The 27,713-nt window shown below is 39.6% G+C and overlaps 1 protein-coding gene across 1 annotated transcript; it reads right to left on the bottom strand.

The window, feature by feature from the left end:
• Positions 1-85: 85 nt before the first annotated feature.
• On the bottom strand, positions 86-26,674 carry LOC310961108 (SH3 and cysteine-rich domain-containing protein 2-like; the record flags this gene model as incomplete). Its single annotated transcript, XM_083933069.1, has 11 exons — positions 86-184; positions 424-561; positions 1,947-1,998; positions 3,462-3,550; positions 3,811-3,866; positions 4,578-4,641; positions 4,750-4,862; positions 5,035-5,119; positions 11,400-11,494; positions 12,512-12,872; positions 26,585-26,674. 11 exons carry the CDS (start codon positions 26,672-26,674, stop codon positions 86-88), a joined length of 1,242 nt encoding a protein of 413 aa, XP_083789195.1.
• Positions 26,675-27,713: the final 1,039 nt, after the last annotated feature.

Raw genomic sequence — 27,713 nt, 5'->3', positions numbered from 1 at the left:
GGTGTTGGGTAGACACTCCTGAGTATTTCTCCGTCATAGTGAATTTCTTTATCAAACTGAGGGGTCAAGGACAAGAGCACTGCCATCAAATTTCTAGCAGATACTGCACAGGGACCAAGCCTCTCTTCTTCCCGCTGCTCAGTCGCAGGAACCCGTCAATCTCCTCGTTCTTCCCCACACAGATCTGCAGAGGGGGAGTGGATGAGGGAGGGAGGGGAGAGAGGAGCATGGAGCAGGAGGAGGAGCAAGTGACATTCAGTAATGTGAAAGAGTTTGTGGACTGTCAAAAGTGAGCTCCTTTGGAAGCTGTAACATGCTGTCCTCTGTAATCTCAGCAGTTTTCTGCATGCATTTGCATACATTTAAAAATGTATCCAGTGTGTGTGTGTGTGTGTGAGAGAGAGAGGAAAAATGTGTGTTCACCTGGGCCTCTTTCACAGTCATCTGGCCTTTGTCTCGGTTACCGTGGAAACCATCAGTGACCTTCCACACACGCTCACCAGGGCGGACCCGCTGCACAAAGTTGGCGGGGAACAATCCCACCTTGTCTCTGCTTTTCCCCTGGTTAGCACACCCAAACATGGACACAGTTATGAATAGATATTTTCTTTTATGTTTCGTCTAAAATGGGGATAAAATGTTCTTAATCACTTGCAGTACAAAAATGTATGATGCTGACTCTCATATTGAGGCACAATTAGCTACCTTGTTGACAAAAAGGAACTACTGTATTTCAATCATCTGCCTGCTAATGTCTCAACATAGCAAACAGGCAGCTTTACAGTCCTCGACAGTCCTTGGCTGAGCATACACAACCAGATTCAGTGTTTTCATTTCTGTCTGCCTGGCTGTTTGCCTGATTATGTATCACAGTAATACTACAGTAACACAATAGAATTTAAATAAACTATCACAATAAGCTGAAAAAATATAAATAAAAAGAATGTTGTTCCATAATCAGCAACGTCAATACTAGACCAAAAAAGCATCTGCATGGTCTAATCCCCCTCTATTCTCTTCAGAGACTCTGGCAGACAGGCACACAAAGCCCCTGGGTGCACAGTTAGCTATTTTGCTCGTGTCCAGATGTTCGTTCCTACATATTTAGCAGAGGTGTGTTTACACTAAAATCGCAGGAGAGGGTGAATATGCGGGTACATGTACAGTATATGTATATACACAGCATGTGTGGGTGGGTAGGTAGGTATAAATACACAGTATATATACACTTGTTCTTCTTTGCTCTGTTCATACCCAGTGGATAGGTTGGGGTAATGGGAGGGAGAACAGTGTGAAAATGTTTGCTGGGTTTTATATAACTGTTGTCCACTGTATTATCTAATGTGACTGAAAACCAAAGGCAGGAGGGGGGTTAAGTGTGTCAGTGTCAGTTTACTAATTTCAATTTTTTTTGTATAATTTTACTTCCAAATCTGCCATTTTACTACATTTTCTTTACAGTTTGAGAAGAAGTTTTGTTCCGTCATGTAATCTTTTCAGGGTGCAGCAAAGCTTCTGGTGAACTTTAGATAAATAAATACATATCTCTTTACATCAGAAATAGGAGCAAAAGAAACATGGTAACTCTGCTGCCATTTTATTAAAGTGGATATCCCGGTACTTTTCCCTGGTGTTTCGTTTCTGTAAAGACCTGTCCGTCCTTTGGCAGGTGAAGGTTAGGATCTCCAGCTGCCTCATTAAACACTGACTGTAATCTGTCTTCCTCCTCTCCATGATAACTAGCTCTGCAAACACCCACACCTGCTGTCCTTCAAGTACATCCACCAGCTCTAAAGTCTTACTGTCTCTGAACAGCTCTGCTTTAAATGGAATAACTACAACTGATTGTAAAACCGTCTAACTGAAGACATTATGTGTGTTTCTGTAGTATCTGGAGATTTGTGGTTTCAGTGCATGCGAATGTAAAGATTTTTTTCACAGCCCACCTTCCACCAGTCCTCGTTGGAGTCATCTGTTACTTGAACTCTGTCCCCAGGCCTGGAGGAAAAAGAAAGAAAGAGCTCTTCTGAAAATGTATCACCACATTTAGGGGAAATGCTTATCCACTTTCTTGCTGAGTTAGATATCTGTATGCTAAATAGGGATCTACATCCAGCAAACATTAGCTTAGCATAAAGACGGGAAGCATGGGGAAACAGCTAGCATGTTTGGGGAGTTTTGTGCTGGAGCTAGGAGGAGCGTACCTACTGTATGTTCCCCAGGTTCCCTGCTTTGTATGTGACAGGGGAGCATTGGACCCTTTTCCCTTTTCTTTCCCGCTTGCCCCGCTTTGTCCCCTAGTCTGTTATTTTTTCCACAATCGGTGTGGAATTCCCCAGCAAATAAGCCTATGTAGACCTTAACAATAGCCCGTAACCCTGACCCTAATCCTAACAAAATGCTAAATTAAATCAGCAGAGGCAGAAGCGTATGCAGCCGGGGAACATAGGACCCTGTTTGGGGGAACAAGGGTCAAATGTTCCCCGAGACAGGCTAGCCGTTTTCCCGTGCTTCCAGTCTTTTATAGGATATTGTCCCTAGCTTTCTATCAAGTGTAGAGCTGCGATGATTAGTCCCCTAATCAATCGACAAAAAATAATGGCCAACCTTTTTTTGATAATCGATTAATCGTCAAATTATTCTTGCAAACACAGCAGAAATTGCTGTTTTCAGCCTCTCAAATATGGAGATACCCTGATTTATATTAAATTAAATATCTTTGGGTTTTACACTGACATCCACATAGCTTTGGACTGAGAAACTGGGATGGACATTTCTCACTATTTTCTGACATTTTATAGACCCTATGATTAGAGAAAGATTAAACCAGATTAAAACATGAGGAATATAGTATAAATGAATAAAATAAGTCACATTACAAAAAACAAGTCAACAGTAATGATTAATGCCACAGTGAGCAACCTTTGAGTAGTTTTTTTTGTTTGTATCTATATCAAGTTATGTTTTAAATCTGAGTGTCGCATGTAAATTTGAAGATTAGGATGTACTCACTCACTCAGCACTGCTGCACTAAATACCAGTTTTGGAACTTATCTTTTATATAGAAATGTAACAGTCACCATAACAATAGTTACAGTATTTTTCAGAGGAAACTGAACTGCTTTGTCGATGTAACACAACACCTTGTGTGCTGTCGTCTTGCACAGACGCATCCTCGAGACTAGTCTTGGGTGTCATACCACTCTCAGCAATTTCCTGCACCTACTAACATACAAAGACTTTTTTTTCACGTTACACACTCAGCGCAGCTGTTTGTCCTTCCCGGCCTCTCAGCGCGCTGCCCCCTCCAAATCCAAACCCTACAACCCCCCTACGATCATCCTGCTGAGGAGGCAGATGGTGTGTGAATGTCAGTAAATTTTACCCAGGTACACTTCCTCCTCTTTCACCTAATAGTCTTATGTACACACTCAGTACAGTATGCAAAAAAATGTACTGACTGTAGTTCCAAGTCGTTCTTCTCCTGAGGCAGAAACTTGTAGAGAGCCACATACGTGTGGATGGAGTGGACCTCTACTTTCTTAGGGGTCTGATGAAAATGAGTATCGAGAGAGAGAGAGAGAGAGAGAGAGAGAGAGAGAGAGAGAGAGAGAGAGAGAGAGAGAGAGAGAGAGAGAGAGAGAGAGAGAGAGAGAGAGAGAGAGAGAGAGAGATAAAGAAGATGTTATGTGTGTGTTCTCTCATGTGGACATCCGAAACAGAGTTAAAAGGACGAGGAGTTTGAAGGGGGTTGACAGAGTGCATTTTCACCAAGAAAAATAGGCTGAAAGAGGAATGCTGACTACACACCTTCAGGCTGACCCTGTCTTCTGAATCAGCCTTCTCGCTTTCAGGAGGAGTGAGCACTGGAGAGACGGAGGGAACGGAAAAGGAGAGGGAAAGACAATATGTGTGAAAGAAAGAAGAGTCATGTGTAAACACAGAGAAAGGAAATGAGTGCGGTTGCAAGACAGGAAGAAAAGAAGAGGGATACACTGAGAGGTCTTGTCAATTTGCGGCAAACAGAAGGAAGGTAGAAGTCAAGGTCATTTACTGTAAAGTGGCAGCAATACAAACATGATGATCCCTTCTCCTGGGACAAACACACTGTGGAGTGAACGTACACACCATATCTATGGTGTACTGTATATCATGTTAATGTAGTTCTTCAATCGTCTGTCAATTAAGGTTTTCTGTACATTTACAGATACTCAGACTGTCTCTTATCAGCACTGAAATGTTTAAAGAATACTTTTAAAGGAAACAATGATGTTGTTTGATTGTTTTTGTTATGAATCATATAAATTAGATATATTGTGTTAATTATAGTGAGTTTTAGGTGTACTTTTAAAACCTTTCGACAGCACTAGGCTACCGGTTACCTCCTGTTTCCAAAACATGCTGCTGCCAATAGCTTTATATTTAAAGACATAAGAACAATATCCATCTTCTCATTTACATTTCAGAAAGAGGGCAATCTAGCATATTTTTCAAAAGTATGTACTATTCCTTAAAGGCTTTTCAGTATTTATCTTAAAAGCTGCCAAATAGCTAGTTAGAAATATTACTTGACTTACTTCCTGGGATGTGCTCCTCTTCAGGTATTGGCTGGTTTTCAAGTTTCTCTTGCAGTTTTTCTGCCTATAATATAGACAGAGTTGCAGCCAGCAAAGTCAGCAATATTGTTGGTACGATTAATGTCAACATGAATTCATATGAATGCCTTGGGTTTTATGTGTGCTTTTTTACCTCATGACAGGGCGACTCTGAGATACTGCTGAAGCTGGAGCGACTCAACTGAGCCAGTGACGTCCCATAGCGCAGTGCCTCATACACAGGGTCAAGAGTGCCATTATCTGCCTCTACAGAGAGACACAGGGCAACACCTGCAGTTTAAGAACTGACACTATATTGACACACACGCATGCACACGCAGAGGCCCGTCAGGCATCAATGAACAAAAGCCACAGACATGTTGATTAGTCATCCTGAGGTTATAGTTGTTAGAAATCACCCAGCATTTCCATCGCTCACCCTGTGCAGCAGGAGCCTCTGTGACCACACCCAGCGTATCAGTGGTTAACAGAGGAGAGCTGAAGTTTCTCTTGAAAGCTCCCGTCTGACAAGCCGCCAGGGAGAGACAGGAAGACAGGAGAGGGAGGACAGTTGAAGGAGAAACATTACTTGAGGCAGAAAAAAGACAAAGAGAAGGTGTAATATTTTTCTGTAAGACAATACCAGTGTGGTTTTATCTGGGAGCAGTGAGCCTACGGTAAGTGAGATGAAGACTCAAAATGACGGATGTAGTACTGTAACTTCACAGACAGTTACGGCATCAAGTGACTTATATAACAGTATGTTGCTGTAGAATTACTGCATTCCACTGTGATTTTACAGTAAAATATCAGATTACTGTGATACAGTAGCATGTATCACAGTATTTTTTAACTTTAAGTAATACTATATTGTCTTTATCACCTTTTTTTCAGGGTTCGAACACGTTTTCCAAGGTCAGATTCAAGCACTTTTTAAGCACTTTCAAGGTCAGTTTTCAAGCGTTTCCAGCACCTTACAGCTGTGTTGAATTCCATATTTCTACAAATACATCCATATTATTTCATACATAAATATGATTATTTTAATCACATTAAAAGAGATTGTGCTATAAACAACTAAAATTGTTTTGTGATACCAGAAGTATAAAACATTTAGTTATTTATATTCTAAAGCTATTTGTTGTGAAAGAAATGGGGTTACAGCATTTTCAAGTACTTTATCCAAAATGTAAGCACTTTTAAAACCTTGAAAACACAACATTAAAATTCAAGCATTTTTAAGGATTTCAAGCACCCTTACGAACCCTGTTTTTTATACAAAACAGTGCACAAGCACTGTATACCTGTGCAAAATTCTGTGCAACAGAGGTAAGCAGGGCTAGAACACGACTTCTCTTTGTGAACATATCTTCAGTACTTTCACAGCCAACATTTTAAATTACTCAGCTGCAATATCTCTGCATTTATACGGACAACGCATGTTTTAAGTACAGTGAAGGCTAGGCACGTGAAACTGATTTTCAAGGTTAGGACACGATTGAGGGCATGGTTAAACTTTGGCGCCCCCCTCTTTTCTCTCTTTCCCTGTCATCTCTCTACGGGCGGCTATTCAATAAAGACAATAAAAACGCCCTCCGAAATAATACACGCATATATACACAAAAGTCAACGCTGACCATTAGTATTAAACAGGGGGTGAAACCAGAACAGCAGTTGAAAGCAAACACTACTGCCCATTCTCCAACATGACGTGTGTCCTTAATTATCACTACATTTAAACTGATGGCACACCAAGCATTAAATCAAAAACACAAAAGTAGTTACTCAGAGGGAAAAGTGAAACCATGATGAATAAGCAGGTATGGGTTAATACCCCCTTAATAGGTTTCACAGAAAACATAAATAATGCAACCTGTAAGAGGCAGAAATGTATACCTTTGACATATTTTGGCACATGACGGGTAGATCAGCTAATATGATCTATGACTGCATTATTGCTCACTGATGGTGGCAATAATACACCCGCCATTAGTTTTAACAGGAAGCTTCTGAAGAAATGTCCCCCAACACGGCTGTTTGCCTAATGGAGTATGACTAAACTTTTCTCCTCTCTGCCTTCAAGCTAATTCATCCATGGTGTGCGTGATGAGGCACCACAAAAGGTCTCAAACTGTAAATCTGGTACTGTACAGCTTTGATATCTTTATTTAGAAAATAGAAATATGTTTAGCTACAGTACATGACTGATCAGTCCAAGAGCTAAAACTCCAAAGTCTTGTTTTTGACAGAGGCTGTGATGAATCTGCTCTGATTTCTCCAAATAGAGACGGTTTATAAAGATAGTATCTCAGCTTTGTCTCATCTCTGTATCTCTTTTCATCTGTTTTTCAGCGAGTGATACACACTGATAATAACATCACCAGATAAATGTCTTTAATTTTTTAGGTTTTTTTTTGTTGCTGACCCCAGGAACATTCAGAGGTTGAACTACCTTCATTGTATCACAATAAAACAGCATTTACAGTTGCATGTTTTATTTTGCTCCATGTTATCCTTGTCACCTTTTTTTTAATCTATGAAATGCTTTTATTAGTGTGAATTGAAAACAACAAACGTGCATTCGAATGCAACAATGAATGAAGCAAAGGAAGCATGTGAGGTTTGGGGCATTTTGTATGCTTGTCTCTGGAAGTCAAAGTAAAGAAATATATTTCTATAAAAAGAAAACAAATCAAAGTAACTTCCATGACAGAACTTGTGAGTGTGGACCTTCTGAAAGTACAGCATTCATCTAAAAGTGAAGCGTTGCTTTAAGGTTTGGAGGGAGAGTGATGGTTGTTCAGGACTGACAGACAGGAATTTGCCCAGAATCTCTTCTTATCGCCTTTCTCACAGAACACAAACTTCACCTCTACACTGACATAACTGCATGAAACTACGCTAAAACATAACTAAACAGTGCGATTTCATTTCAAGAGTTGAATCTATTTTCAATTAATGAAGCAGACTAATATTTCAGACACACCTTACAAATTAAAAATTACCAGCATAGGTAATGTAAAGGTATTATGATATCGAGCATGCTTACCCATTTATTAAGCACACAGGTACTCACATAAATATGCGTACAGCATGGCTGCTACTGATCATCATAAGATTATTTTCTTGATTTATTGATTGACTGTCTGGTCTCTGAATTGTCTGAAAAATAGTGAAACATGCCTATATTTCCAAGATGATGCAATTAAACTGCTTGCTGTGTCTCAAATATAGTCAATTATATGAAAAAGAGAATGGCACCAATTATAATCAAATAACAGCCAAATTCTACACAGAGAAATACTAAATATAGTGTTTATTATACTTGTTGTAGTCTGTCACAAAGTGCTTCACACAGGACACAAACTAAATAAAAGACTGCTCTGTAAATAACCTTGGCAAATGCTTCACTTATACTGTTAAATTATGCTAATTACTGTAATAAGTGGCAATTGGCCTAATCTCCTCAGCCAGTGCTGCAATTAGAAGCAAATGGATGTGCTCAGAAGTGGAGGTAGATGAATGAACATATGAACTCCGGACAATGTCAGGGGAATCGGGTCCAGGCATAGTCTGGAGTTGCTCTTTCACACATGCAGCACACAACAGGAGATTCTCCGTGTCAGATGAGTTCAGTTTAGTTCGGGGGGAGGGGAGCAGAGCCGATTCTTAATTTGGTCATAAACAACGGAGTCTCTCGCTGTTACTTGTATATATCGTCATGAATCAAATCCACCTTCTTCACCACTGAGGTTTGTTTTTCCGTGTTGGCCATAGCGCCACAGAAACGTCATCAACATGCCAATTCGCTCTCCGTGAATACACCGGCGAATAAGCAGCTGAGATGAAACGCTCTTTGTACTTGGGAGCTGGGAGGGTAAAATCAGTTTGATGCCCGTTCCATTTGGAAACGGATTTTTGTGTTCTCACATATGGCTCCGCTGGGTAATAATCTAGTGTACCTCATTTCAAGGTTTCATATCCAACAGTCAAACACTACCACTATAATTACGTATCAACATATCTGCAATGGTGACTTTGGAGCATCTTGGACTTGTTGGAAGTTTAAGAGAGCAGACAAGGTGTAATTTCACTCTTTGATCAGTTGAGAGCTCGGAAGCAGAATTGGACCCTGAAGGAGACGCACACAAATTCGGGTGAGAATGGGTGAGTGGAAAGTTTTTTCTGCAGAAGCAATTATTTTGTGCAGTGCTCAGCAGGCCCATTTCTTCAGTCAAAGGGTAATAAATCTTTAAGTTTAATTACCATTGATTAGAAAAATGTTGTCGGCATTCCAAAGTAATTCTCAGCTGCTTGAATCTGGAGATATTTTAAAGTAATAGTCCATGTGTGGGTGCACTCAGCAAATAGGTTGAGAGTGAGCCAGACAAACTGCAGTCATCGATGTTCCTTATTCATTTTTAATAACACTACTTTACATAAACTCCAGCTTGTGCAAGTTGTGCCTGCTTAAATTTTGTGTTTTTATTTGTGTCATGGAAGACCAGCGGACCAGTACTCAAGTAAAAGCCTGCATTAAAATGTTATTCAAGTAAAAGTACTCATTATGAAGAATGATGTTGTAATATTATTATATGATATTTTATTGGTTTATTACTGCATTAACCTTTTAGCAGCATTGTATTGATGTAGCTGATCAAAGTGAAGCTCATTGTAACTGTTTTATATCATGATCATTGACTTGTGCAGTGTAAAACAATCTGAATTATATGGAGTTTGAAGTTGAAGTTTTTTAAAAATAAATATTTAACATTTAATATTTATATTTATTTGACAGTCTAGATAGATTATTCATACCTGTTTTCTATTAAAAAAAATCAACTTGTATGGAGAATTTCATATAGGGACAGCTGCTTTAGAATATAAAAATAACAAACAATGCATGACACCCTGGTGACTATTCAAAAGGGAGCTTGTTTGTAAAAGCTTAATCTGCAAAGTAACTGCAGCTCACACATAAATGTCGGAATAGAGTAATATACAGTAAGTATACGACTTGTGTAAAGCACAAATACCTGAAAAGTGTGCTCAGGTACAGTACTTACAGTGCTCCTGAGAGTACTTAGTTACCTTCCACCACTGTGAATGACTCCATACAGTACAGGCACTGACATACTGTATTTATGATTAGTCACACTAAGATGGCCTGCTCCTCCTGCTCTTTAATGGACTCTCTGCTCTCTTCTCCCTGCAGCCACTACATCACTGCTCCTTCTAGCCTCGAGTCATCCCAAGAGTCAGGCTTTTCTTCATTTTCCCATTTAGTTAAATGTGTATGAAGAAGACTAACCCATAAATACATTTCTAAATCCCCTGAGCCATTACAGCACTTAAAATACAATACAAGTAACATTTTCACAACCAAATATTTTGCAAAAAAAGCGTTGTGTTGAGTCAGTGAACCCTGGACCTTAAGTTACGTAGATGTATAAGAAGAAGCCTCGAACGCCATCCAGTTTCCGTGAAATGCCTAATCCTTGCTTTGATGAGATCGAAAAGGACATTGCCGAAGGCTTGGCGAGAGCCTGCCGTGTCATATCCTCGAGGGATTGTGAGCGCCTCAAACACACTGAATTTCACACTGAATTAGCCAGACCAGCTGGTACAGGGAGATATTGATTTTCCAACAGAGTTGAGAGGGAAGGAAGGAAATGTAGAACCCAGACAAGAGAGAGTAAGAGAAGAGGGCGTTATGCGAGAAGAGCAGCACATGCAGGAGGAAGGACAAAAAGGCTGAGTGAAAAAATGTTGGGACCTGGCCACTGGAACTTTATCTGCACCATTCTCCTCCGCTTTTGTTCCTCTTATGGCATTTATAGTTGAGAGATTATCTGATCCCACGGCTAGCCTTTCACAGTCCGTTAGTCTACCTGGAAAAGCCTGGTCAATCCACCTCCAATTTAAAACCTCTACCTTTTTGCCTCTGCTGGTTTGAAAAGGGCTGTATTCTCTTTTAACTAGACAGGGGCTTTGAGGCTAAGCATATTACCAGGACTAAAGGCTATGCCAACTGACTGACACAGACAATTACAGCACTGAGATGCTGTAATTCTGCTGACATTATGCATCCTGGGTTAGACTCTGGTAAACACAGAACTCATGCATTTCCAGTACATTTTACTAACAAAAAATACGCAAAATATAAAAATGTAATTAACTTTGTAAGACCATTTTTTTTCCACAGTAAGCTGGGCTACTGGGAGGCCACTGCAGCGAATGAGAAAAGCAACAAGGACACATTGAACGTATTAGTATTAATTAATACAAAGCCACCCTGACCACTGATTAAGCATTTCATGCTCATGAGAGTTGTTCCTTCAAGGGTGGCATTGTCAGAGACAGTGAAAACCTAAAATAGTAAAACATAATCAAACATTTTTACATAAGTCAAATAAAAACTGAATTACGAGAAAAAATAAGGTACAAAAAAAGAGTGCAGTAAATGTGATGTATTTGAGGTAAATCATTTTGATGAACACTAATAATATATAATAGTAGTGTGTTAAACATATTTTCCTGCTGTTTCACTGACCAGGCAGCAAATACAGCTGCTTTTAGAAGATTTAGGAAGAGCATCTCAGAGTTTCACACCCGTTAACACAAGATGACCACATACTGTATCCCTGGTGTCATATTGCTGCTACACGAGTGCCAGGCACACATAGAGAAACTTTGTGTTACTATATGTTTTATGTGGGCAGTAAAGTGTAACTGTTAGCTTCATAAAATGTGCATATGTTTGGTAGTGAGACTTAATTATAAGACAGTCTGCGGTGCTCTTACCTTGCCATTACAGGGCTGCTGGGAGAGCTCCGACGAGCACCAGAGGTGAGCTGCCATCTTACAGGCTTTACAACGCAGTCCCTGCTTGGAGTTCCCTGCACAGACAGACGATATACTTCAACACATCTCGGTAGACTGAAGACAGCTGTCAATATTACTGTTTTTAGCAACAGAATAAGGCCACTACGAACAGCAATATCTGGTGTGAAAATGAAATAAATAAAGAACGTACATTGCCTGTTGCCACACATCGTTATCTGTCCAGAATGGGCATTTTTGCGTTTTTCCATGAGTGGTATTCACAAACCACATTCTCTAGCTTGGTGATTTTCCCTTCTTTGAGTTGTAAAGTTTGCATTTGTAGGTGATTTATAACTGAATTTAGAATTTTATTTGATCAAAAAAAACAAAATAAATAAAAGTTTTGACACTCACGATTCATGTTGTTTGGACTGGCCTGAATGTCACAAGGTACAGTACAGTACAACAATAAATATATATGTTCAATAATTTCCTAATATTTAATAATAATTTTCATCTAAAGAATCTGAGCCACAATGATGAAAGCACAGTAATCCCTGGTCTTGAATTGTGATCAAAAGCCCCCCCGCCTGGTTTACATAAACGGTCCAGCTGAGAAACGTCAGCATACGTCAGCATACAGCATATCTTTTATGAAAAGGAGGTACAACTCCCAGGGGAGACATGTAAACAAGATTGGACCACAGCTTGCCATCAATATTTTTTATTGGAACAATTTTCTGCAGCAGATAAAGCCCCACTATTGCCCGGAGTAATGATCTTTAATCCTCTGAGAACCACAAACTAAATTTGTTTCATTATTTTGGGGAAAGTGGCAGAATTCCCAGTGGAAAAACATCCGCAAATAAACCCCAAATATCGGCAGCTCCCTTTATAGCCTATTTTTTAACTGATATCTTTGCACATTCATGAGAAGCACATTGATTCAGTTAAGTACAGAAGATTAACTAAACTCCTAGCCTAAAACATACGAACTACTGTAACATTATCCACTGACCATCTTATCTCAGCATTTGGGAGATGATTAAATGAACAAAATGTTCTTGAAGTAACCGGCACAACTGACCTACCTTGGATCACATGTTTGCATCGCTGGCAGCTGGTTGGCCTACGAAAGACATGCTCCTGGAAACAGTGGGTCTTGACTGGCTGTGCCTGAGACTTTGGCTGGGTTTTGGAGGTCAGTGAGGGACTGACAGAAGGTGAGTGTGATGACAATGAGGGATTAGGACTCGTAGACGGGGAATGGGATGGAGAGCGTTCATAGGCCAGGGGGGACTCGGGAATGGGGGGAGGAGATAACGGGGATGGAAGTGTGGTGATGAGGGCCGAGTGAGGGCGGGACTCGCCATTACTGCGCTGGAAAAAGTTGTCCATACTCTTGCTGCGCATGACTGATTTGAAGGACAGGGAGCGCTTCAACCGCTGTAACTGCAAGACAAAAAAACAACAACAAAAAAGTGACTTTGTGTTTATGTATAATTGTAATTTCCTTCAAAGTTAGAACTCTTTTTTTATATATATATTTCACATGCAAGATATATGTATATATGTATATGTGTCTTTGTGTTTGTATTTCTTTGAAGTGAGGTTGGCTCAGGTGGAGAAAGGTGATGCAATGTACTTTGATGCAACAATCAGCAATTGGCAACATTTGCATCAAAGTATGATGCTTATGTTTCCAGGCAACTGTCATTTAAATTGGATCAAACCACACCGACACAGACCACTAAATCCTAATGAGTTGTCTAGTTATAACTATTTAATGTTATAGAAAAACATAAAGTGACATTCCTGCCTGTTATAGGGAAGGTTTTTGTTGCCACCGTACTCTACGGAGGAATTGTTGGGTCTATGTAAATCATAGAGTGTCATAGAGTGTGGTCTTTACCTACTCTGTAAAGTGTCGCGAGATAACTTTTGCTACGATTTGGCACTATAAATCAAATTGAACTGAATTGAATTGAATGACAACTTGAGCTCCTAAGGAAGTGATCCTTCATTTTAAATATTATTAATAATAATAATTATACATTATACTGTATAGATCAATGGGTGAGATTTTAAAGTAGGAACAATAGAAGTGGCTTTTGAAATGACAGAAAAAAAGACTTCAGCTCAAGGGGATGCAAGGAGTTCAAGAAATCAGTCTGTTACTAGTCCGTTAGCTCTGCCCTCTGACTGTCCTCGCCCTGCCAGGCTGGCTTCTGATCTTCCATCTGCAGCCGTTTTTCCCCTTTTTCCTTAGATCACAAAGTTGCCATCCCTTGCAAACCCATGCGAGTCAATACCCCTTAAAATTCACGTTTGATTAGTTTTATTGAGCGGCCTGCACCTTCACATTTGATGCAGTCAGTGATGCACAGCAAATACTGTGTTTATCTTTGACTCAGCTGGCCTCGATTTCTCGCATGCTTGCCATCCAGTGCTTTTGGCTACAGTAAAGGGGAACTGATAATGACAAACAATTACAGGGACTAAGGAGCGTTGGATCCAATATATGTAAATAATAACTGCTGTGGACTCATACATCAAGAGAATTGCCTGGAGAATGAGGGCAAGGATATAATAGGTGAGACTGAAGATCACCTCATCTACAGTATTTACACAGAGCTCATTAGCAGTCTGTCTTAGAGACCGGGTTAATAACCAGAGTCCTGCATCAAACTTCAAAGGAACACAGAGTTTTATTTAATTTGGGATTTTACATTGTTCCTTTTCTACAAAAAGTAGAAATGAGTGAGAAGGCAACATCTTCATTACGCCCATTGTACCTTAGAAAGCCACCGCACTCCACAGAAAATCTGATCAATAGCATCGAGCAGGTTCCTCTTTTTCTTTCTTAAGCTACAGATTCACAGATGCCAATTAGTTTGAGTGATAAAAGAGTCCTCTCTGTTGACCCATTAGCGAGAGCCTCTCGTAAATGTTTTCTACAGGGAGCTGAGTCCATGCTTTCCTTAATGGCCTTTTCTTGGCTCGCCTGATGGACCATTCAGTAATGGATGTTCCTTTCTATTAGATTTTTTAACTTGTCTGACTTTGTTAATGTTCTCTGGGGTGAAGGCTCGTCTTTGCTGCAGTTCCAGGGGGAAAGGAATCATTTATTTAAGCACAAACTAGGCAACACAAGACTGATAATCAATAGCTTTATATACCACACTGAGTCTTTATAGAGATAAAACAAACAGAACTCATTTGAAGATTAAAGAATAAAAGCTTGCTAATGCTGAATGTAGTTTTAAGTAGTTACAGGGTTGACTAATCCTGAAAATTGGACTTTCATATTGATAATTAGAATTGTTTTAGTATTTACTCAGTTTAACCTCCATTAAAATCTACATCATGTCGTCCACAGACCTGCACTGATAAAAGCAGTAAATAACTGTTGAATGAATAAAATAGTGTGTGGTTTTGTACAGTTCATCAGTGGATATATTATTCTGCAGGTTCTGTATCTAAACAAACCCTTTCACCCCATTAAAAACGGCCAAGAAATAGTCCAGAAAAAACTGTAAGATGACCAAAATGTATAAAGATGCAATGTCGTTCTTGAAGCTTAGCAGTCACTCTGGGCAGATTCACAGTTTGGCATAAGGCCAAGCCGAAGTACACTGGCTAGATAGGAGCATGTGGATAACCTTGTGTACTTGGGCCTGGGCATGTTTAGGGAAATATTACGCAACAGAATATAATGTATTCTAGACAAATATGTGCTTCTAAGTTTGTGGCAACAGTTTGGGAAAGGCAAAATGACAATCCCTTCATGCACAAGGTGAGGTCCAACTTGCCTGCTATGCACAGAGCCATGGCCCATTCACTTGCAACAACTGGAACGCCATCCACAAGCCAGACGTTATTCACTAATGCTCTTGTGGCTGAACGGGAACAAATACAGCCAGGTTCAAAAATATTCTCAGAGAAGTAGAGGCTGGTAATGTCCTTGGTTTTTAATAAATCATAACAATCACAACTTTTTCCTATGGTTGGGTGTCCACATCATTTATTTTTCATATATTTTGGGCAATGGACAGTGGCGGTCTGGACCAAGTTTCATTCTTCCTGACAAGTTTGGTCCTTGAACTGTGTGCTGTAGTTTGCATGTACTGCATCATAACCATATAGTATCACTACCTGAAGGGCTTGGTGGGCTCATTCTTATTGAGGATGCACCAACACTGATATAGAGCCCATTCTGACTGCAAAAGCCGTAAGGGGCTTCGGTGACAATAGTTCAATTTAAAATTTAATTTAATTTCAATTTATTTCTATTATATTAATAATCAGGGTGTCAGGATCCCAGTTCTGGCAGCCTCTCCTTTTCCTTTTGTGCTTGCAGGGTATACGCAGGAATCCTGAAGGAAAGTTTAATACCTTTTAAGACCAAAGCTACATAATTAACTCAATTCTATTTTTAAGTGGCACATCTATTTTTTCTCTCTACACACTACGCAGCCCACTAGAAGGTAAAAATAAAAATAGAACTGTGCAAAAAACAAGAACAATCAGTTTCAAAATGATTGAGATACATACCTCATTAGATAGTAATGTTATGCAGCAGTGCTTCCAAACCCTGCATAACCAACTGCATTGTCACATAATATGCACACAGAGCAGCTGGCAGCAGCCACACAACACTGACTGGGTCTGTGTAGCAGGTAAAAAACCCTGCTGTGCCCCGCCTACATAGGCTGCGCATTTGTTAAACCAGTGTGTAAAGATTTCAGTGTATTATGAGCCTATGATGCCTGTTAGAGGGATCTGATCATAAAACCAGGGTTTATCCTTTGGTCTTTTAGGCAAGTTTGTTGAGCGAAGTAGTAAACAAATCCAGTTATTCATATACATATACTATCAGTGCACAGCCCTACACCAAAATCATTATTGTAGCTGCCTGAGCTCCTCAAATTACGTGTATGGCTTTATGTTATAAGGTGTGTTATACAGTCACTTCTGGTGTGTTTTCTTATATTCCATAACATCCTCCCCTGAAAACAGAACAGAAATCTAATGCAGAGCTCTAATGAATGCAAATCTCTGTTTTTCTGCACAGCACTACGGTGTCTCTCTGTAAGGTTTTGAGAGATGTATTTATGGATCACAGAACTGGAGACCCATCACATTTTGAACTACGGATAGCCAATTAGCTCATCACAGCGCAAGCAGTGTGGTGTACTCGAGCAGATTGGTGTTTGAGGAAGAAGATGAAGCAAAGAATAAAAGAATAAGTATGAGGGCAGTCAAAGAAAGTGAAGATAAAATAGGCAACAGCAGGAAGAACCAGGAAAAAAATAGAACAGAATAGTTTAGTGAGAAAAAAGAAAAAAACACCGCATCATCATCTTCATCAACCCCCCTCGTCTTTGAAAGCCCAATGCACCAGGGCCTCTTTCTATCACCCCTCTAACAGACAAATGGTACAGTGGAGACAGAGAGACGTCTCAGCCTTGTTCTTCGGCCGTTTGAAAATGAGCGCAGAGATGTTTGGTGAAGGTTTCTATAAATAGGCTGATGGGAGGATGCCTGGATAAATTAATGATTAAGAAGTGGTGGTGGTGGGGGGGGGGGGGGGGGGGGGGGGGGTTACACAAGATGCATGTGAAAGACAAAAAGTCATCCTGCTGCCATTAAGACACAGTTCCAGCTCCCATGCCTATTGTCTATTTTTACAATATAGAGGTAATGCAGTGAGGCGACTGAGGAAAAATCTCCCAGTTAATATTTCAATACACATGATGAAGTTTAATACTTCAGTAATAATGTTTTGTTTGTCTTTAGGTCTTTAAACACATATAACCTTAACCAATGGTCCAAGAAATTATTAAACTTTTCAAACCTGAAAGTGCTCCATATTCCAAAGATGTACTAGTGTTTAATCACACAAAAGTATGTTGAACGATAGAACACATAGTGGATATTAATTGCATGGTATGCAATTTCACTATGCCCACACTATGTGTGTAGGTGTATGCAGTGAAATAAAAGCTGTTCTAATAAATAGTTGTTTTTACTGTAATCGTAAAACAGTAGCAGAAAAAATGTTAGAAATGTTATTAATTTTCCTGCCCCACCTACTGCAAAAAGATACACACTACTGTTTATTCACACAAAAGTATGTTCAACAATATGTATACATATTAGTGCATAGTATTTGGTTGGTTGCAGATCTGACAAAACTGTGTCGGCAGGGTTTCTACTAGAACAGAATGATCAACTGATGACGCATTGTTGGACTGAAATTAGAGTTTACTTTACAGAATAATAATAATAATAATGATATTAATGAAACAAACAACAATCCTGTCACTAGATGCCTGCCAGTGGTTGTTGCCAGTTGGCACATCTCATCTGTCTTATCTAGTCAAGGAATCATTCCTGAGGGCAGATATAAAACTCATTGAAATGCTTTCAAGTCATAGAAATAGAAATAAGTATTTATAACGATGGGTATATAAGCCTAGTTTGGATAATAAATACTTGCTTTATCCTAAATCTGGCACCAATGACATCCTCACTACCAAAGCTTCCTTCACAGCCATTTCACAGTATACTGTACTTTTGTACTGTTGAAAGCCTAACTGATGAATCAAGGATGGATCAAATGCATCAAAATACATTGTATGACCCAAAATGCATTACTTCAGTTCCTACAATATAATTTTAGAGTACAGTGTTTTGTACATGTTATTCACACACGTGTTTGTAAAAGTGCTTGTTTAACTGTTGTTATCTGTAGTTGTAAGACCGTTGAGCATCTTACTCCCCAATGTCAACCAGCTCTTGCACGCAACATTTCCACTGCAGTGTAAATCTCAGGACATCTCTAGCTGCTCATGATATTAAAAAGCATTACTGAGAGCACGGGAACCTGATTAAGGTTGGCATTCTTCCTGCAGTGACCTGAGCATTAAATTAAAGGAGACCTCATTAGGCATTGTTCCAGCTGCACCCTGTTTTGTGGAAATGGAAAATTTGAATGCCTCACTGCACAAGCTGCATTGCTGGTCATATTGTTTGGAACAAATTGAAAACTTCCTAGAGAGTGAATAACTGATTGTTTAAATACAGTTCTTCAGAACAGACATTTTAGATCATAGATGGAGAGCTCAAGTGGTTAGCAGAGATGCACAGATCTGATACCTGGATCAGATATCGGCTCTGATATTGACTAATTAACTGGATCGGATATCGGATCCGATACAATCCAGTAATTTCATTTTTATTAATATCATACACAGTAAAACAGTTACAGTGATCTAGTCTCTTAAATTCTAGGTTTGCAACACCGGTTAGGGTTTTATTTTAATTTTTTAAATATCTGTTTGCATTGCACTTTACATGGAAGTGTTATTTATTTATTTTTGCTGCTAATGTACACTTTGTTATTTGTTGATAAATCATATTAAGTACATTTATGTGTTCATTTTTTAACAAGGCTAAATGTTAATGTCAAACCTGATGCCGTTCACTCACATGGCAAGGTATACGGTTCATTCATTCCACAGTAGTATCGGATCGGTATCCGGTATACTATCGGTCAATACACTCAGCCCAGGTATCAGATTGGATCGGAAAAGCTGGATCGGTGCATCTCTAGTGGTAGTCAAAACAAATATTGAAAATCATATTCAGATGTAATGACATTTACTTGTAAAACAGTTTTAAGCCCCTTGAAACGCTCATCTGATCAGACATACGGCTCCCTGAATTTCCACGGCATAACTTACCAAATTACTGTCTTACTCAAGAGGTTATCAATTGAGGCAGTTAAAAACTCAGAGACCTTAAATTAGGTTTAAATTTGAAAGATTTCCCAGATGAGAAAGGGGACCTATAATAAACCTTAAGAACCAGATGTGACTGTGATCTATTATGTAAATATCTTAGGTTAAAGAAAAGAAGGTGTGAACGAAGGTAAATCATTCTCCTTTTCTCCTCTCATTGTCACATTCACAGCTCTGTGTGTGGCTCCCAAATATCTGGCTGTTGTTTGAAGGGTTGTTTCTTAGTGATCCGTGAGCCTCTTGCTGGCAAAGACTCTGTCAGCTCACAAGCAGCCAGCCTGAGTGTGCAGCAAAAGAAGCTTGCATATCCAAATCCAGCCGTTTAAAAGGCTGAACTGCAGAAGGAGCTTTTGCAGTTAGCATTAGGTGACTGCCACAATGGTTCTTTGATTTTCGCACAATGGTGAAAGAATAGCACTCATTGGGGTGTTCATAACAATTCAGTTACCCATTGATTACCCAATGTGGCTATAGTGTCCAACTGTGTTTCCCTTCAACTGTTAGCCAAATTCTAAGCAAACTCGTTGGGAGTAAATAAACTAGGTTGCATACTTTTGTCTGACTTTGGTGATATAGGCTAAGCATGGCTTTAATTTGCCAGTAAACACAGCCGAGGAAGTCTAGGATGCTAACTTGATGTCATCTCTGTCATCTGATTGCATCGTCAAGAGAAAAATGGAGAGTGGTCTTCAGGAATTTGTTTAAACTGGGCAACTTTTGGTTCAGCTTTTCTACTGCAAATCTTCAAAATGCATATTAAAATACATTTATGTAAACAAGGCTACTGTGTCAGGTCACTGAACAATTCTGATGTAATTTTTTGCCTGCCACTTCATAAATCTTTGAAATGTAACACTGAGTCAGCCAAATCAGGAAGTAAAAACATTGAATATACTGTATAACGCACCCCTAATTCCCTAACTATTTTTATTGAGGAACTGCCTTTTAGAAATATATTCTGTGGTGACAGGTGACCTGAAATGTTGTTGTTTGTGCATATACAGTAACTAAGAAAACTAATGCACTGTAATTTGTGTCTATGCCACATATTTATTACAGAAGATATTATGTCTGGGGCAAAGCAGAAACTCAGGTGACGTGGTATAAGCCTCAGACACCGTCTGAGTCAAGGTAAGTCAGAAAACCTGAACACATCAAACTGAATTCCTTCATAAATGTTCAGGGTGCAGGACAAGATCATTATATTCGTATTCAAAGCATAACCTCCTTTACTGACTTTTAGGGGTATTAAGAAATCTTTATTGTAGATTAAGAAAGAGAAAATACATTTTGGGATTAATTATTCAGTTGATAACCTAGAGGAGAGAAAGTCAAGTCAATTTTTGTAATTTCAATGCCAATAAATTGAAGAGTTGATAATAAAACAACATAATAGTTTCTCAGCAGCTCTTTATGAATATTCCTTTGTTGAAGCATTAAGAATTCAAGAAGACTTGCAGCCAAATATGTACTTTGTACAGTTTGTTCCAGAGTGAGTCCGCCATTCAAAGCGGAAGATCAGAACTATCATTATAAAACTTTATTTTTTCCCCTTCATTCCATTAAACAGCATTGCCTTTTAGGAGACAAAATAACATCTGGAGTCCAGTGTCTCTGAAGCAGTGACCTAAGGTCAGTACTAAACAAAGGATTAAATAAAGTCCATACTTATTCCCACCTGCCTTTGCTCTTACCCTGACACTGCACACTGCTGGATCAGCAACATTTCAGAACCCAATCAAGGACAGTAATTCAATGACTACATCATTAATCCAAACAGTGCTGGGTCAACATTGGATACATGAGCAAAGCTGTGACACTGTAAATCATGGGTGTCAAACTGATCCAGTAAAGGGCCGTGTGGCTGCAGGTTTTCATTCCAACCAATCACAAACACACCTGGTCCAACAAATCAACTGTGTGAAGACAGTTCAGGTGATTGAGTAAGTCGAGTCAGGTGTGTTCTTGCTTGGTTGGAATGAAAACCTGCAGCCACACAGCCCTTTACTGGATCAGTTTGACACCCATGCTGTAAAGTATGAAAAGTTGGTTTGCATTCATTCATAGATTAAACGGTATTGATGTCCTGGTTTGTGTTTTTAATATATCCGTCTCTTACTGTCTCCCTCATTCTATCTCTTTTTTCTATTTGTTTCAAAGGACAGCGGTGCAAGTCAATCATTCTGGCAGAAGAAACGCAAACATATCATGCTCTGTCAGAAGTGAGTGATGTATCCTCCTGCTAACAGCGATACGAAAGAAACAAACACAAGGAGGCTGAATACGCTTTGTTCAGAAATGTCATCTACACAGGATAATCATGTGAGTGGAACGGACACATGCTGGGGCACATCAGAAAAGCTCATTAAAGAAGTTACCTTCTGACACAGCAATTCAGAAGTTAACTGAGAGGGAAATAAATGTCACGACTGTCAAAACCCGTCCAAAAGGAATTTAATCAAACAGTATTGTTTTCCATATTATAGCTCCACGTTTGTGTTTGATGATGTGTCATGAACTGTAGAAATGACAAATTGAAATTTGATTGTTTTCTTTGAACGTTTATGAAAGGTAATTTTGAGAATGGAGAAGTCTTAATCAGCAAATAATGTTTAGTTTGCTTTAAATGACTGAACATAGGGATAGGAATTGATCAGATTGCATGGACACCAATGCCCTTATTGCTTTTTCTTATCTGTATTGGTAGGAAAAAAGTCAGCCTACACAGGTTTTAAACGTCTAAAACATTTTTATTATTATTGAGTCTGAACACAATATAGATGAAATGAGAGATTTGTATATAGCTCTCTTTTTTATTTAGGTTTTCAAAGAAAAATTCTACAAAGTCTGCCTGTGTGGCACTAAGTTAGGTTACGTTATGTTCCTGTCCGCCATGACTCCTCCTTGTTGCAACTTGCGAACTTGAAAGTCTGCTACTTTCAAGTTTACAGCAGTGCAAATGCAAAAGTTTGACATCACTTTTTTGCAATGAGCAACTGTCAGAAAAACACGGCCGCATTGATAAAAGCAATTGATAAACTCAGGGGGCATACAATTCCAGTTTTGATTCCAATCTGTAAAAGTTTCTAACTAGAACAGGTTCCTGATTTCCCACTCTTAGCTGGCCATGGTATTGTGTCATGCTCAGACACACAAAGAGACGTATGTACACTGTCATTCGTCACTTATTTTCTAGTCTTAATTTGGAATTCTCTTCTCTTTTGCTGTTTCCTATCTCCTCTCTCCTCCTAACACTTGTACTTCACTCTTCTCCTTGTCTTTAGCTGGCTTTCCTAATCTTAAATCACCCTTATCTCTCAAGCACTCCGGCAACCATCACCATCCAGACACTACGGAGAAAGAAGACAATGTAGGAAAGGAAGGACGAATGGGAGACCGAAAGACATAAAGATGATGTGAGGTGATGGGTTTCATTAAAATGGGCCACAGTCAGTGGAAGAGAGAAAGGAAATAAATAATCTAAATGGAGAGGAAGAAATGAATTTGATGAAGAGAGGAGGAAGTGAGAAAGAGAAAGTGAGTGTGAAGGGCAAAGTCTGAGAGAAACAGTTGCCATCGTTTCACTTCATAAAAACATATTTGTGTTGCTTGTGAACGTGATGGGCTGTGTGAAGGCCCTGCGGACTGGGGCACCTTGCATTATCAGCATTAACACCCACTGTCTGTTAATATTAAACTTCATACGTCAGCTGATTCTGAGCAGTGAGCATAGCTCTCATTTTCCAACTCAACAGCGTAGAGTTTTAAACATAAAACATGACTTAGCGTATTGTTTAGCTGTAAAATTATGTTTTTTTCTGTGGGTGCTACTTGGTTTTGGCTCAACTGTTTTCAACATGGTGGCTGGGTCACAAACTTTCTATATGTTATTATTTAGAGGACACTAATGTTTCTGAAAAAACATTTGAAGCAAGAACTAATGTAATAACAGAATCTTGATTCATATTTGCTTAGCACAGATCCGGTTACAGTGGAATCTTGCAGATGCCATGAGGAGCACTAAGAGGCGGCAGAGGAACAGGTTTTTTGGCAGATTATTTGTCTCATGAGCTACTGTCACGATATAGTGACAGCAACAGCAAATTTGACTTTTTTAATAAAAGTTACCAACTGCAGCTTTAAATGATAATTTGACATTTTGGAAAATATTCTCTTGCATGTCTAGAGGTAGATGAGAGGATCACTATGCTGCTGGACTATTTCTTGGCCGAGACCAGTAACTTTTCTGGAGTCGCTGCTGGCGCCCTGGCAACTGTTCCCAGCCAAGAAACGGTCTGGCACATAACCCTTAAGAAACGGCAAATTGCTGTGTAAAACTTTGTTTATTTGTATGTATTTTAAGAAATTAGTGAGAGGAGATGACAGGAGGCAGATTTAGTTTGAGCCAGGCTAGCTGTTTCCCTGTTTCCAGTCTTTATGCTAAGCTAAGCTAACTGACTGTAACTTCTTATTAAGGTAGAAATACATGACAGTGGTATCAATCTTCTTATCTCAAGTGGATGAGCATGTTTTTCTGAATGTATAAATATTCTTATAGCCATTGCTTTGTCTTTCCACACTCAACATCTACTTTACTGTACCACTGAAGACACTGAATGGCATGATGCGCTTCAAGTGATTAGAGAGGAATAATAGTTTTGAGCCGTCACCTTGCCCGTAGGTGTAGTAGGTGGAATAAGTATTAATTCTCTGTCATAGCATCTATTAGAAGCACTCTAGAAAGCTGGTAGGCCCACTTAACACTGTAATAAATACAGAGAGCCGAGGGACAGTGGGGAGACAGAGGGAATGGAGAGTGAGAGATGAAGAGAGAGCTGATGAAGAGATGAGAAAGACTGCAGAGAGGTGGTAAGATGAACCGAGAAAGGAGACAGACATGGATGCAGAAGAGGAACAGAAAAAGATGGAAATTGTTGTGAAATAATATGAAATATGCATAAGTGAGAACACTGAGAGTGACAGAAAGAAACAAATGAAGCCTTATACCCTTGAGCAGACTACTCTAAAAGAGACCCTGCAGTTGTAACACACATTTAATTCCTCCTTCCTTCTTCATTCTTCTTCTGCGGGATGTGGAGCGGTTGTGACTGCCAGCAGGGGCTTGGCAAACCCAGAGCTACACGGCTGACGCAGCTCAGTGGATTGCTTCCTCCCAGTTCTGTTTTGTCTGGACGACCATTTGTGTGAATTATGACCCAGCCCCCAGCAAGAAACAGCAAACATCTGCTAGCTGATTGGCTCGTAAATTTACGCAGCACCTCAACACCCACCATCCATTGTGTTTGTCTGTAGTCAAATAGAAACAACAAGAGCCCGTCCTGTCAGGCTTGTTCCAGGTCCCTGTGGTGATGACCAACAAAAGCCAGCCTTAATGGGATTTGTTGGGGTGATTGCTGCTGCAATTAAGGCTGTTCTTGAAGCTCTTTGAAAATGTTAAAAAAAATAAATAAATGTGGTGCAGGAGATTGAGGTCAAGTCAGTGAGTGAGAATTTAGTGCCTCAGTTTGAATTCAACTGCAGTTTTCTTCAAGAATGATCAGAAACAACCACCCAGGAAATTCTGGAAAACTGTGTTTACTGGTTCATGCTAATTTAATTGAAAATGTGTCTGGGAAAAATGCCCCAGTGATGACATGATGAATACCTAATGGGACATGCTTTACTTCCTAATTTGAAGCACCTTCTTGAAGAGGGTCCAGTTTTAAACCTTTTGCTTATTGAATTATATTAACGCATGTTTACCCTATATTTTTTAGTCCCATGCACGCTGCATACCTATTTTTTTAGGATTAGCCTGGTCAAGACAGCAGCATAAGTGTCGCAAAACAAAAATTTCACTACTACATTATATACACCTTTTACTTATAGAGGCGTCGTAATGGATAACTGCACTTGCACAAGATAATACCTGTAGGCTACAACCAATGTGTTTACGATCAAATTGGATACTACAAGAACACAAAGATCTTCATAAATCTAGCCCCTTAATTGTAAGTACACCAGATTGATGCATTTTACTTTGAAGTGGACAAAAACTTTTTTCCAGGAGAGCAGGGAAAACTCAAGAGGGAAAATTCTTGTCACCATTTTTTTCATATCGCAATATATATCGTAGAAAAAATATATATATATTGCAATGTCAGTCTCCCCCCCACAATACCATGTATCCATAGAACAGGTAACAAAACACAAACAAGGCTAATTTACCATAATTAGAGACCAGATTCATCAATTTTAAGTTGCCAGAGAAGAAAACATGAAGGCTTTCTTTCCCATCTCTGAAAACACATCAGGGACAGACGATAAAATGTATCTGTATGTGTTTGGATTTGGGATACTGACTGCAAGATGAACTCAAGATGCAACATGGATATACGTTTCATACTCCTCAAATTACACCTGCAGCAAATCTGGGCGAGGGCAAACCTATTCTAGCAGAAAAAGCATAGAAAAAAATGGATATTGCACAGATGAGTGGAGGAATGTGTAGTTAACAGGGGACCAGCATCCCCAAAGCAGGTTAAACTGTCCATACCACCATGGTTGCCACCCTGTGTCTTGTGATAGTCCCAGGAGAGAGGATGTACGGCCCCCAAAGGTACTGTCTCGTTGCTCCCCTGCCCGGACACTGCACAAACCTCCAACATTTACTGCATGTACACAATATTATAAATGTATTCCTTTTAAATTAAACTGAAGGCCCAACATTGTCTTGAATTAGTGTCCCTTAGGTGTGTGCATACCACTGAACACACACACACACACACACACACACAGGGCACTATGTCACTCATCTTTTAATATTCAAATTGTCGTTTTGAGGTTGGTTTATTTCTGGTTCCCACTGTCCTCTACCACACATGCAACACAATGCTCTATTTTATGATTAACACACACACACACACACACACACACACACACACACACACACACACACACACACACACACACACACACACACACACACACACACACACACACACACACACACACACACACACACACACACACACACACACACACACACACACACACACACCTCCATGTAATCTCTGCCCTTTGCTAATTTTGGGGTCAGGTAGTTAACAAGAATCAGAGCGGCTTAGAGTTGTTGTGCAAGACCTGTGCAACCCCGACGGAATTAGCCTCGCAGTCGTGTAAGACGATAAATAACTTTCAAACGACAAAATGTCCATTCAAACACAACAGAGAAGACTGTTAAACAAGTGCAAAATATAAATAAAGATTTGGTTACATCCTTCCTTGACACAGAGCACTCCCAACTTTTCCAACCAAAGGGGGACGGTCGCCATAGTTGCACAGCAGGTGTGTTGTTACCTTTGATTCGGGCTGGCTGGGCACGGTAGCTTGTGGTCGGTTAAAGTCCCGGTTCTGTGGTTCATTCTCCTTTTCGCTGATTTCCGTCATCTCTGCTCAGAAAAAAAAGCTCTCTCGACAGCAAAGCCGAAACAAATTGATAAGTCCACGGTGAAAGAGGACCGAGGGAGTCAACTACAGAGGTTTAAGCATCGCCACAGTCCGAAGAGGTAGAGTTTGAACTGTCAAGTCATCTTTCATCGGTGTAATGCGGTATTCTGTCGAAAATGTGCTCCTCGTGTCTGCTTTAAGAGTCTAAATCGGTGCAGAAAAGACCGACAATGATTTATAAGGTGGACGAAAATATCCAGTATGCACCTCCCGGTAGATTTGTCCACTTCTCTCCGCCGTGTCTCGAGCCTTTTTCATCCACCGGCCAGTTCTGCTTCCCCCCCTCGCGCGCACACACACACGCGCTCTTACAACAACTTTGATTTCGCCGTGACGTGCCCTGATTGGTTGAGAGGCGATGACGCTCGGAGAAGTGAGTGTGGTACAAGATTGGATATTGAATCCTGCAGTATTTTACTTCATGTGACACAGCTGTGTTGTTTACATTTGTACTTTTCAGTAAATAATAATAGGGTTTCACAGTCACACTGTCCATAATTGAAATAAAAGCAACTGGAAATCAAAATGCCACTTTTGCACATGATGAATTACAGGCGACACTGGCAAATACACCTGTTCTCTTTAATCTTGCTGTTGTCTTCTAGTATATTCATCCTTGGCAAGGAAGCAAACAATAGAAGAAAGACCTCAAGGTTCATACTGTCTCTGGTGCTCTCAATAAATAAATAAATGAAAATACTATCTAAATAAACAGAGCAGTAAATCAAATACTCTTTTTTTGGTTTATTTATTTATTCAAGCAAGTTGTGTTTATTTAAAAACAAAGGCAGCTCGCCAAGTTTTATGAGCAAAATACAAACGCAAGCAAGCAAATATAGAATCAAAAAGCAAACATAAACTAAGCACACTACATCAAGCAAAAGCATAAAATATCAATACATCTAAAAGTAAATAAAAGCAAACTGTAAAACATTAAAAACCAACAACGTCAGTGTGGAAGAATCGTTTTAGAACCACA

The sequence above is a fragment of the Echiichthys vipera genome (assembly GCF_963691815.1).
Source record: "Echiichthys vipera genome assembly, chromosome: 18".
NCBI classification, from domain to species: domain Eukaryota; kingdom Metazoa; phylum Chordata; class Actinopteri; order Perciformes; family Trachinidae; genus Echiichthys; species Echiichthys vipera.
This window is presented reverse-complemented; position numbering and strand designations above follow the sequence as displayed.